Below are 13,055 nucleotides of genomic sequence, written 5' to 3' on the forward strand. Positions count from 1 at the left end.
ATGAGCCTGTCATAGATGAGCCTTTTTCATAGATGATGCTCTCTTATAGGCTAGGAAGTATCATAGACAAGGCCCTCTCTTTGGGGAAATGCATAGCATGACTTGAAAAATGCATTAAAAACCACAGGTACATACAAACATTTTAACTTTTGGACCAAAACTCTCTGAACCCCTTATGGGAACAAGAAAACGTCCAGGAGCAGATGAATTCCTGAGCTTTCTAGGGCAAGTTGAAAGTTTCATAGGAAAGAATGAGAGGAAAGTCAATGGGCCATTGGCATTAATGGAGGAAAGTCGGTTCTACCCCACAGGTCTGAATTCTGTAGCAAACAACCCCAGGGAAGGCCATAAGAGACCCAGAGATTCTGAGGTCGATGGACGAACCAGGAGCCCAAGAGGAAGATGCAGCAGAGCAGGAGGACTCTCAATAGAAGTTTATGGGAAAGGCAGTAAAGACTCCTCTCCAAAGAACCTCAACCCAGACCGGAGGGTGAGTACTGTGAATTATTGTCTACCCCAGGACCCAGAGGCAAGTATTCACATTGGTGGTTTTGATCAAAATACATTGAGCAGAAGGAAAAATACTGGTAAGTACTGTCAGGAATAAGGTCTCCTCGTGGTCCCTTTAGCACAAATGGACAAAGATGCCTCTGTATTACAGTGCTTCTTCTTCTTCAAGATGGCACTGTTTTGTCCCATTATGTTACACTCAGTAAACGTTCTAGTAATTTCCAACACGGCACCCAGGACACCTGTCCTCTAGGCACTCAGACCGGATCTGACACATCATTTAATCGGGAGCCACAGTGAGTGCCGCTCGTCGCATCTTCCCAATCACTGACGCCCCTTTGTTCTTCCTCCCTGCCCGGTTTCCCTGTTCCTGGCTGCTGTGTTCCATTCCTCATCCTTCTGCCTTCTCTTGTGCTGCTTCCCATTCAGTCCTTGGTTTATTTATTTATTCAAATTTGTTGAGCGCACATCAGCCCAGAAGCATCGTGGCGCTTGTTACAGAAATCTTAGTTGCAAAGGAGACCGTAGTTACAATCAATACATAAATTACATAGGAAATATATACAATAGCAAGGCAGTATATTTACATGGCTTCCTGAAATTTGCTAGTTATTTAGCAAGGAACAAGGTTTTCAGTTTCCTGCGAAAGATGGGAAGTGAGTTTTCCGTTCGGATGTCTGAAGGGAGAGCGTTCCATGTCTGTGCTGCAATGTAGGGAAAACCTAGACCTCCGGCTTTGGCTTTTTTGATGCGTGGGGTGCAGAGTAGGTTGGCGTATTGCGTCCTGGTGGGACGTGTGGAGGAAGGTTTGAGGATGGTATCTGAAAGATAGGACGGGGCGGAGAAGGAGAGGCATTTGTGAGTGAGGGTGAGGATTTTGAGGGTGATCCGTTCTTTGACTGGGAGCCATTGGGCTGAGAGCCTGGCCTGGGTGATATGCTCTCTTCTTGGGATACTGAGAGCGGCCCGGAGAGCGTTGTTCTGTGTGATTTGTAGTCTATTTATGTTTTTGGCTGATGTGCCTGCTAGGAGAGCATTGCAGTAGTCCAATTTGGCTCCTATGGTTGCCCTCGCTATGGAGAGGCAGTTAGGTTTAGAGAGGTAGGGCTTAATGGCGTTTATAAGTTTGGTGGTGTGTGCGGATGCGGAAGTGATAGCGCTGACTTGTCTGGTCATGGATAGTGAGGAGTCAAGGTATACTCCCAGTGTCTTGGCGGCTGTGGACACGGGAATGATGGAGTTGTCAATTGAGAAGTTAGTGTACAGTTTGTCCAGTTTGTCTAAGGTGTTCTGTTGGCCTAGTATCAAGATTTCGGTCTTATCCCCATTGAGGCAGAGGCCATTAATTGCCATCCATGCCTTGATGATGGAGTAGATGGTGTGGAGTGCCTTTGCGTCTTTGTTGTATGAGCCTGAGAGGGGTAGAAGTACTTGTGTGTCGTCCGCGTAGTTCGTGTAGGTGATGCCGTATGAGTCAAGTTTGTCAAAGAGGGGCTTGGTGAACAAGTTATAGAGTGTGGGTGCAATGCAGGAACCTTGAGGGACCCCGCAGTGGATTGTTGTGGGTGTGGCGTTAGCGATGTCCGAGAAAACTTTCATGGCCCTACCTTCGAGGAAGGAAGTGATCCAGGCGGCTGCTTTTTTAGAGAAGTTGGCTGAGTGCGTGAGGTGGGAGGTGAGAATCTTGTGATCAACCAGATCAAACGCGGCTGAGAGATCTAGAAGAAGCAGAAGAGCCGGCTTGCCTTTGTCCATGATTTGGGTGATCTGACTCTTCAGATCTACCAGGGCTGTTTCTGTGCCATGTCCTTTCCGGAAACCCGATTGTCTCGTCCCGAGGATGGAGTGGGTTTCCAGAAAGTGTTGGATTTGGCAGTGTGCAGCTTTGTCCAGTAATTTCAGCAAGAATGGCACAGTGGTTATTGGTCTATAGTTGTTGGGTTGTGAGGGGTCAAGAGTCGGTTTTTTTAGGAGAGGCCGGACCCAAGCCTCTTTGAGGTTGGCTGGGATGATGCCTGTTTTGAAGGACGCATTGATAAATGCCGTGAGGAGCGGCGCAAGGCAGTCTGCGCAGTCTTTGACTAGTTTAGGTGGGCAGATGTCGCCTTTGCATGGGGAGGGTTTGAGGTTTATTAGAAGGTTAATAACTTCTGTTTCAGTGACATCTCTGAAGGAGAAGTCAGGTATGGTGGGCTTGGAGGAGGTGGGTGGGATGTTGGTCGGTTTGGTTCCTGTCTGGTGTGGAAGTGCTTTGCAGTGGTCTTTGATTTTCCTTTGGAGAAGGTCAATTTTGTGAAGCATGGCAGCTTGAATGCTGGTACACCACGCTTCATCTTTGATTATTTCATCTGGAGTATTAGGGGGGGAGATGAGCTCATTAAAGATTGCGAAAATCTCTTTGGAGTGTGACTTGGCATTGGCGATGCGAGTGTTGAAGGCGTTGGCTTTGGCATTGGAGATAGCTCTCTTGTATTGGTGGGAGATTAAATTGAATATGTTTTTGGTATTGGTGCAGGGGTCAGATTGCCAGTTTTTTAGAGCTGCTCTTTTGTGGGATCGCATTGAGTGCAGTTCTTCAGTAAACCAGGAGTTGGAGTGTAAGGATTTCTTATCTTTTTTCCATTCAAGTGGCGCTATTTCATCAATGGCTTTGGTGAGGACATCTTTGTATATGTCGGCTAGGATATTGGGATCGCTAGCGAATGGGGGGGCTAACACTGGGGTATTGAGGTATGGGCGTAGGTTCTCCTCTGTGAGTTTTTTTTTGCTTCTGACTTGTGCAGCGCTGGCAGGGGTCAGAGTCTTAAGGTTCTTGGTGATAGGAATAGAGAACTCCTGGAGTTACTTACCATCCCTCCTGGCCCTTGTTCCGGTCATTCTGTAGGTGATCCTGCTGATCATCGCCACCGGATCACATCAAGGCTTTTCTTTCCCGGAGGGTTTACCTTGGGTTTATCACGAGTAAACAAAACCCTGTTACTACCAGGTGTTTGGATATTCCTTGGGCTATTTCCTCTCACTCCAGCTGCTGCTGTGACCTCACAAAGGTTAGTGCTCGCATTACTGTGATAGTATGCAATGCCCAAAAAACGTAATCAGTGATGGACCAAATGTAGCAACTGGTGGCAGCTGTACAGGCACTCACTGCCGTTGCCCAAACTTTATACACGGAAAACGCCACACTATGGCAATTGGTGGCACAACCTAATATTCCCACTGAATTGCCACTGGGTCTGCTTGCAGGAGGCAAATTTGATGGCAACCACAGAAAATGTAAGGAATTCATGATGCATGCCAGGTGCAATTTACATTAAAGCTAGCATTTTTTCCTACTGACCGTTCCAAAGATTGGTTTATGATTTCAAACTTGGCGGGAAGTGCTCTTACCTGGGCAACGCCGTTAGTAACAACACATAATCCGGTGCTGGATTCATATCAAGGTTTTGGGCAATGTTCGGGTGGACGGAACTTACAGTGTCCGAACAAGAACATGTGTTGGACATTAAACAAGTCTTCCTGGACACTTTGACGTACATCACACAGTTCAAGCAGATGGCTGCAGATACAGCTTAGCCTGACGATGCGCTATTAACACTCTTCAGAAGAGACCCGACAGAAGAATTGAAATACAAGGTCGCTCGAGTACCTGGTCCCCCCAAACTTGGTGGAAATGATCGCGTTGGTCATGCAATTGGAATATTGCATTGAAGAACGCCATGGGGAAAGGAAAATGTATAGAACTGTGCGAGCGCCTTTGGAATGCAATAAATTGCTTCCTAATACACCTGTGGAAGAAGAACCTACGTAGGTTGGAGCTGCGTGAGGTCCGTTGTCTGCAGAGGAACGTAACCGCAGAAGGTCTCAAGGACTCTGCATGCACTGTGCTTCAAAGGAACATTTAGTGAGAGATTGTCCCGTTGTTCCAATTTGTTAGGACTGATTTTCTTTACTGTGGCCTGGTGGACAGATGTATAGAAGGCCAACCTAGTTTAGTGACAGGGACAACTCTGGGAGCTGTAGCCAAACCAGTTCAAGGTACGTGGATGAGTAGTTAAGGCTAAGTCTCAAGAGGTGTTGAGCTTGTAAAGGGTCCTGAATGAGCACACACAGTGGAAAGTCAAGCAACACGCTTAGACAATCAGTAATAAAAATATGTATTTATTTATGGCTATGTAACACTATGAAACGTGACTACTAGCATGTAATATTATCACACAACACTCAATAAAAGATACATATATACAATCAATGGAGTAGGGCATAACACATAAAACCCCTGTAAAGGAAGGTACAACAGAGATACAACACTAACTTTAGAAGTCCATCGCTAAGATGTATGGGGCCTTGTGCTCGAACGTTCACCAAACTTCCACACAGTTTTGTGAGATGGGAATAAATTAGTGTTGGGCTTTTTGGGTCCAATGGAGAGTTCTAAGTGGTAGAGGACACATTATTCCAATTAACAAAAGTTTCCCCAACTTTCGGAGTGCTTGCGCAGCAATGGCAAAGCCAAACTGTTGTAAAAGTTTCTAAACGTTACCAAACCTCCTGTACTTCGATTCTTCTTAGGACTTGGCAGGCCTTCTAGACAGGGTCCAAGGTTGCTCTTCCCACCATCAGCTTCAGCCCTTGATGCCCAGGGGTTGCAGGTTCGAGCACTTCTCCCTGGTCTGTGACAAATGATGGTGCAAGGTCTTCAGGTTGGAGAATGCAGAAGTACTCAATGCAGGGCCCCTCTCAGCACAGGACTGGATGCAGGGAAGCCGTTTCGGATGACGGCCACCAATGCACGGCGATGCAGGGGGACACACTTGCCGTGGTCAGACTTCGCCTCCTATTTCTGGTTCGCTTTATACTTGAACGACGACATTTGGCAGAGGTGAGTCTTGTAGCATAAACTGGTGATCCCCAAGTTCCAGGCCTCAAGTCGGAACAGCAACGTCTGCAGCACGGTAGCCCAAACTCTGAGCTGGTCTGGCACTGGGCGGTCCAGGGACACTTCCAAAGGCTCTTCTTCGCAGGATTCCAAGCTGACATCGAGAATGGATGTGCCCTCCACTCCAAGGATCGCAGCTCCTTCGCAGGACTGCTGAAGATCACCTACAAGACAGGGCAGCAAAAGAAGTTGGTCGCCAGGCCTTCTTCCAATGGGTCCACGGTCTCCTTGCAAGTCTTGCAGCAGGACAGGATACTTGCCTTCTACGGTTTTTTCCAGGATCTCTCTAGAATGGGTGCATGGGTCCTCTTCTTATCCAAAATGCCAGGTAAGAGTCAAAACTCTCACTAGCCAATCAAAGATCTGGCCCACACACACACACCCCAGCAGTGGTCCAATCAGGACCACTGGTGGCACAACTCATGAATACCATTCAGACACACTGAAACCAGTTTGTGGATTGGGGCCAGACAGTCCCAACCCACGTCCTGGCAGAAAACACACATGGCCCTGCAGTAGCCCATGATAAAAGCCTCTGCTTTCTGGGGCACTTGAAGTCCATATAACAGGCCAGCAAGTAGGGCTAATGACAAGATGGCCAAGGGATAAACGAAAAACCATTGGACCGCCATGTTTGGACACTAGCCACAGTTGGTAGCCAAACATGGTAAACGCGGTAAGGCTAAAGTAAAATACACCCAAAAATAGCAAAAAGTAACTGCTGCCACCAGCTTGTCCCTTAGGCACATCTAGAGTAACCGAAAATCCTCTGAGTGTTAGTCTAGGGAAAAACAAAAAGTTTACCCCATTGTACTGCATTGTAAGATGTACTGTACAACGATAAAAGGTTACCAAAAGTGGCATCAAAGTAACAAGACTAAGGGAAACATGGTTTCCCAGTACTGAAAGCCTGACAAATGAGCTGAAGGCTTCACTGCAATGCAAAAAGAGCAGGACTGATTTGTATGGAGCCTGCAGAACGTGATTGAACCCAGGACTGTTTCTTGTGCTGCTGAAAAGCATCGTTATGACTTATTTAAACAACACCATTTAGCCCTGATTTGAAAAAGACGACGGTGGTCGTCGAAACACGTGTCATCAAAAGGGCACCTACCTCATTATAAACTCATAAAGAAAAAAGAAAAATCACATTTTTGACTAAAGTGTATTCATTCTTTTCAAATAACTGGCGCATGTTGGAATTCGAGTAACCTCACCATTAACTTTGCTTATAAAAACGGAGTAGAGGAATCATTATCTCTTGATGTTACACGATCCATGCGACTTGATCAGAGATTAAACAGGGTGCTGAGGTCTCTTTTCTTAATAAGTGTCCGGTGTTAAAAGGTTCCTCACCATAAGCTATCCTCAGATTAAAATATAAAAGCAGAAAATGTGGGGGTCCATAAAAATGGAAGGAAAGCTGCTACAAAAAGAAATCTTTCCTAACACTCCACCAAGGCGTTCCAGGAACATGTTATCCCGATCTTAAAGGTAACTACGGTTCGGGATGAGAATCAAGGTTCCCCAGAGAATCACCAAGAAACCCTCATGGTTGTACTTAAAGTTTCACTTTGGCTCAGGGATAAGTTCCTTGCAGACATTCCTGCTTTAGTTGACTGTGGGGCTGCAGGGAATTTCATGGACGATAAGTGGGCAGAAGTTAATTACATCCCTCATTTACCCAAATCTATGTTGATTCCTGTAGAGGGAGTCGATGGAATTCCTTTATCTTCTGGACCCATCAAAGAGCAGACAGCAGAGCTAGCGATGTGCATTGCTTCCCACTTGGAATGGATCCGTTTTGATCTAATCAAGGCAATGCATTATCCCCTTTCATTGGGACTACTATGACTCCGTTTGCATTACCCCATTATTAATTGGACAACGGGTGCTTTGTTCATAGATTCAGAATGTTGTCTCGCAGAATGTCTACGGCCTGGTGCTATTGGCCTGCCTACGATGTACTACCATGTACTTCCCCCACATAGAGTAGATGATTGCTCTATCAAGAGAAAGAAGTCTTGAGACTGTACCTTCAAACGAATTGGCATAACGGAGTCTAAATAACCAGCTGAAGCTTTGTTTTCTTTTTCATTCCTAAGAAGGATACTAAAAAATTGCGACCATGCATAGATTTACGCTGGGGCTCAGCAAGATAACAGTCAAAATAAATATCCCCCACCCTTGATCCTGGACATTCTAGGAGCCATCTCCCTCCTCTCTCTAAGCTCACAGGACAGGACCCTTCCTTCAGTCTAACCCTATATACCCCATATAGACTCTGTACTATTGCCCCTTACAAGCCTCTCTCTCCTCTCTCTAAGCTCACAGCGCAGGACTCTTCCTTCAATTAAGATGGAGCCGGGGTCTGTAGTGTGTAATAAATGTGAGGAACAGAGGGCATCCACCGGAATAAAAGGGAGTCCACAATGAAGTTTCATCAATGCAACAGGAGACGTACCTGCCCAAGACGCTCTTCACATCCTAGAGAGAGAAAGAGAGAAAGAGGACAATATAAATAGACATACCACAATATTCTAAACGTTGATTTGCATTTTTCAGAGATGCAGAGTTGTGTTTGACAACAACCTCAGACCCTGGAGAAGTTGCAGAGTGTCCTTGGATTGTACTACTGGAGGTTAGTCACGAGATTTGCCAAAAATCACTCGACCACTTGGGGACCTCACCAAGGGATATCAGCCTACTGTGATGAATCTCGTGATGCCGTCACTTCTCCCCGAGGGGGGAGACCCTTCTCATGAGGATAGGAAGGTGAGGGGCACTACCCAATAGTCCCCCTGTGGGTGGTACTCAGTCGGAGGATCCCATGGGGAGGGATTCCCTCTCTGGGATACAGGGAGGACACACGGGAAGATGCAATAACCACCCCCCCTCTGCTAACAACCTCCCTCCCTATTCTACACACCTCAATACACCATAACCGTGCCTAGTGTTCCTTTGTACTTTTGTGAAGCTAGAACTTTAGTAAGTTCTGGGACGAAGAAGAGTGAACTCCGCAAAGAGGAATACCAGACAAGTACTGGAACAAGGAAGAGGTGCAGAGCCAAGAAGAACGCTCCATCTGACTTAGGTGAGAGGTCCAGTCGTTCGTACCAATGGGAAATAAAAAGCAAGAACAGACTTACTTTGTTGTCAGACCCTCCCAGGAAGATCCGCGAGCATGAAGGACGTCCCGCGTGGAGATAGGAGGAAGCCACTGATCGGGACACGAGCGAGGGAGCCATGGTGTCCCTATCCTGTCTGCTGTGCCTGGGCTGACAGGAGTGCTGGAAGAGCGGAAGTACGGGAAGAAGTAGTAACCGGATCGCGCAGTCGGGGGAAAGACGCGCAAGCCGCTCAGCGGGAAACGCTACAGAGCCGACGCAGCACAACAGTGAAGGAAGCCCAAGAGGTCATCAGAAGAGTACGCAACTGATGCAGGAGAACCGGCAGAGCCCCAGAAGGTTCTTGGGCTGTCGGGTGAGAGAAAAGGGGAGAAGAAACCCTTAACCCCGGGTCTGGGACCCAGGTAGAGTTAAGAAGAATAGTTGGAACAAGTGTCCTTATGATATTACTTGATAGGAGAGTGAACCAAGTCTATCGGGAAGAATAACTAAAAGAGGAAGTGGGGTCAGGGCCACGCAACTTGAGAGGGAGAGACTCCATAACCATCTCCTTCGTGGCAGTACCTGGCAGGCAAGTGAACCAGGTCTGCCCAAACAAATCTTTAAGAAAACAAGGGTTGGGGAGCCATATCAATCTGTTTTTATATCGGAAAAAGACCAGGGGAAGGGAGACATTCCCCCTCGCATTGTGAACTGCCAATTCAGCCTGAGAAAGGCCAGGGGAAGGGAGACTTTCCCCCTGGCATTGTGAACTGATAATTCAGCCTTAGAAAGGGAGACATTCCCCCTGGTATTGTGAACTGCCAATTTAGCCTGTGAAAGTCCAGGGGAAGGGAGACTTTCCCCCTGGCTTTGTGAACTGCCAATTCAGCCTGAGAAGGCCAGGGTAAGGGAGACATTCCCCCTGGCATTGTGAACTACCAATATCAAGAACAAGAGAGACCAGAGGAAGGGAGGCCTTCCCCCTTGCTCAGTAGCATTGTGAAATCCATAGAAAGAGATATCGGGGAAAAGAGAGTCCTTCTTCTGAGGCCAGGGGGTCCTTTTTCTGAGGCAAGCAGAAGTAATTCCCCCTGGTGTTCTACATTGTGGAAATTAATGAAAGAACAGGGGAAGGGAGTCATTCTCTTGGACCACGGACTGTAGAGCAGCCTTTTGATTTAGTTATTAGTGTAAGGGATGGAAATAGGTTTGCTAACACAGGACGGTGGACTATTTATTTTCTTGGACATCCTGACAAAATCCTTAGGATTTTAGTTGAGGCAGGGAAACTCCTCTTAGAAATAGGGATTGTGAGAAACCAAAGGGTGTCTCACTTAATAGTCCCCGGGGATCTCTCTCTCAGGTGGCCAGGGCACGGCCATCGCCTTTGGGGATCCAGACCCTGGGGGTGGACCAGTGCAGGAGGATCACCTGGGTGGGGGGTCTTTGGGGAGTGGGGGTGAGGCAATCAATGGTGAGACGCGGTATCCCCCCCTTTCCCGTGCCCAAGCTCATACTCTATCCTATTTTTTAGGATTCTCTGATGTTCCAACTCCCCCCCCCTTTCTACACAAACACTGGGCCGAGGAAGAGGAGGACAGAGAGTAAAAAGGTTAAGCGTTGCATATCTCATTGGACATGTCCCAGTAATGAGGTCAGGCAAAGTCAGGCAGTTGACCTTAATCACATACATCTGATATCCATTAGCTCCCCCACATGGATAAAAGGTGGAACATTGAGACACACTCTGAGCAAGGTGAGACACGAGACGGAGCAGATCTTCCGGGGCGAAGGCGAACCCACTGGAGCAGGATGACCGATCGAGGGACCAGAGCGAGGGGAAGAGAAACTCTGAAGATCCCTGCAGGAGGTCGTTGACTCCGAGAAACCATGAGGGATATGCGGAAAAAGCCAAATTCCAGCCAAGAAGAAGCCTGTGTTGTGTCTCAAGGATGCCAGTGACCCTCCGGGGTGAACGGCAGAGTTGGGGAGGTGAGACCAAGCCTGTGGTATCAACCTTGACTCGTCAATCATAGCAGAGAAAATAAAGGAATGCACACAACTGGTGAGTTACCAAAGACATGAAAGGCCAGTTTGTGTCTTGGAAAGATTGAAGCCGCAACAGTGTATCTTACGATTGAAGGTTGCGCACGTGCAGATGAGACGCAAAAGAAAGCAAACCAGTAGTGAACTTTAAAGTTACCGATAACTGTGAAGCCAGTGATACAGAGTAGTGAAGTGGTCCAGCAAAAGGAAATAGCCCACTCGAAAGTCTCCGCGAAATGTTTGATGTCTTGTTAAAAAGCGACAAAGTGAATGAACTCTGAAATTGTCATGACCCTTGCCCCTGGCCCTCACTGTTAAGTCAGCCTTCCAGTTAGGGCCAGGTCAAAGGCCTTAAAACCTCATCATAGACTCTCTTGGCACCAGGCTCATAACCATCATGAAGACCAACATTAGAATGTGACTATTTACTCTGGACTATTTAACTTGGGGGGATTCAGCCAACATGGAGGCACACACATAGCTCAGTTACAAGGAACTGAGCTATGCGGTCTAGTATTTTGGGTGTGGCAGGCCTGGGACTACTTTACCTGGACTACTTTGGGTGTGGCAGGCCTGGGACTATTTTACCTGGACTACTTTACCTGAGATGATTTAAACCGCACCCAAACAGCAGAACATGCTTTGCGTTATTCTGCTGTGGGCAGCGTAACGCTCACCGTGTCCAGTTCTTTGATGCCAGCTTACCTGAAACCAAGGACCTGCAGAGAGAGAAAGAACACTAGGAAACTTACCTGGAACAGTAGTATCCTGTCTTCAATCCATCGCCGACTTCAGTTCCACTTACCTGAAGGTACGAACTCCATCATCCGGCACTGCATGCATCCTGGAATACCATAACCTGGAAAGAGGAGAAAGAAAGACAGCATTAGTAAGCGTTTACTCACGTTTCCTCCCGAATGAAGAAGGCCACACAATTCTTACCTGGGTAGTCATTTCCTGGTCAGTATCATTGCTGGAACATTACGGCGCTCGGCGAGGAACATCGCAACCTGCAAGGCAAGAAAAACACAGGTTAGCAATATAAAAGGAGAAACAGCGCCGCGCATCACGCATTACTCACCAGACAGCATCGCGAACACCGCGCTTTCGCCTACCGGCCCATGCTCATCTTCAAACTGCATGACAACACCAAAATACCTTTCCATACCTAAAAGGAAAGAAGCAAGACATTATTATTCGAACTAAGAGGAACATAAGAACTGCATATAAAGACTGTAAAGCAGTAAACCTACAGAGTCGCAGCAGGCCTGGATTCCCACAGGGGGGCTTGCACCAGTGAAGTTACTTGGTCGCTGCTTGCCCCCCACATCTACGCGCCCCTGCCACGAGGAGCAGGACGGAGAATCCACCTTTTACAATATTAAGGTGAGGAGAAGGCCCAAGGGGGAGGAAGGAGGTGAGGCCAAGGGAGGTGGAAAAACATGAAGACAATCTGGTATTGAATCCAGCTCTCCTATATTGCAGACCCATCTTTAACCACAGACCTTACCAAGGGACCGGGAGAGGGTTTGAGAGTGCAAATCATCCAACCAGGGCTGGGTGGCGTCCCCGTGGATACTAGGTGAGCGTAACAGAAATGCGCAATGGTCAAGATTAATCCTGTTGAAAGGGGAAGTTAAAAGGTGATTGCTTTAAGATAAATATTTCTTTGAACTTTCCTGATTGTGTTGTGGAACTACCAAGACCAAGAGACACTGGGGCAAATACCATAAGGGAGAGATAAAGTGAAAGTTGAAGTGGTCCTGTGGAGGTCTATGGAAAAAGCCTTGCACACTCGAAAGTCTTCACCATCAGTGAAAGGTCTGAGCCCGACCGAGGGAAACCTGGAACATGAAATAAGTTACGGGAAGGGAACCCTAATGAATCTGAATAAAGCTTCGGAAGGGGACCCTTGCAAGTGCTATCATTGCGAGGTCCGAGCCCGACTGAGGGAGACCTATGTGAACTTTTGTTCAACTGTGAAAGAACTTTTGGTGGACTGAAAGTAAGTGACTTTAACGTGGAAGGCCAAGCGGGCCTCAAGCCACGTTTTGAACTGTCTTTTTTTGATAGCCAGAGTGTGTCATCCTGTCTACGGTGCCGCCTTACGTCAAGTATTCCCAGGAATTTGTCTAATAATGATTCTAGAGTGTCCAAACCATCCCAAGTATTGCCTGATGCTATTCAGGGAAAGCGTTATACTACAAGATGCGGCGCTCATCTCAGAGGTTTCACTGTATTAAAGAAACGGGCGCTGTTTACAGCCCGATTGCGGTTGCCGTGGAAACTAGGATATAAACAATGAGGCTTACGTCATCATGCGCACGTTCGGTCACGTGACTTCATGACCATTTAAACTCTGCCTTGACTTTGAATCAGTGCTTCTGATTTTGGCTGAAGTACGCTACGTATCTAGTGAATACTTACGTTTGGTTTGTTAGTTTCCTGACCTG

General features: G+C 47.2%; 1 protein-coding gene across 3 annotated transcripts in view; it reads right to left on the reverse strand.

Moving 5' to 3' along the window:
- The window catches only part of LOC138521793 (E3 ubiquitin-protein ligase TRIM39-like), a 241,519-nt gene that overhangs the window by 168,366 nt on the left and 60,098 nt on the right, over positions 1–13,055 (reverse strand). For all 3 annotated transcript variants that reach the window (XM_069634887.1, XM_069634886.1, XM_069634885.1), the window contains one exon: positions 7,911–7,933. In XM_069634887.1, the coding sequence (XP_069490988.1) occupies positions 7,911–7,933 (23 nt within the window). The remainder of the gene's footprint in view (positions 1–7,910; positions 7,934–13,055) is intronic.

The sequence above is a fragment of the Ambystoma mexicanum genome, chromosome 13 (assembly GCF_040938575.1).
Source record: "Ambystoma mexicanum isolate Mex_15411 chromosome 13, UKY_AmexF1_1, whole genome shotgun sequence".
Taxonomy (NCBI): domain Eukaryota; kingdom Metazoa; phylum Chordata; class Amphibia; order Caudata; family Ambystomatidae; genus Ambystoma; species Ambystoma mexicanum.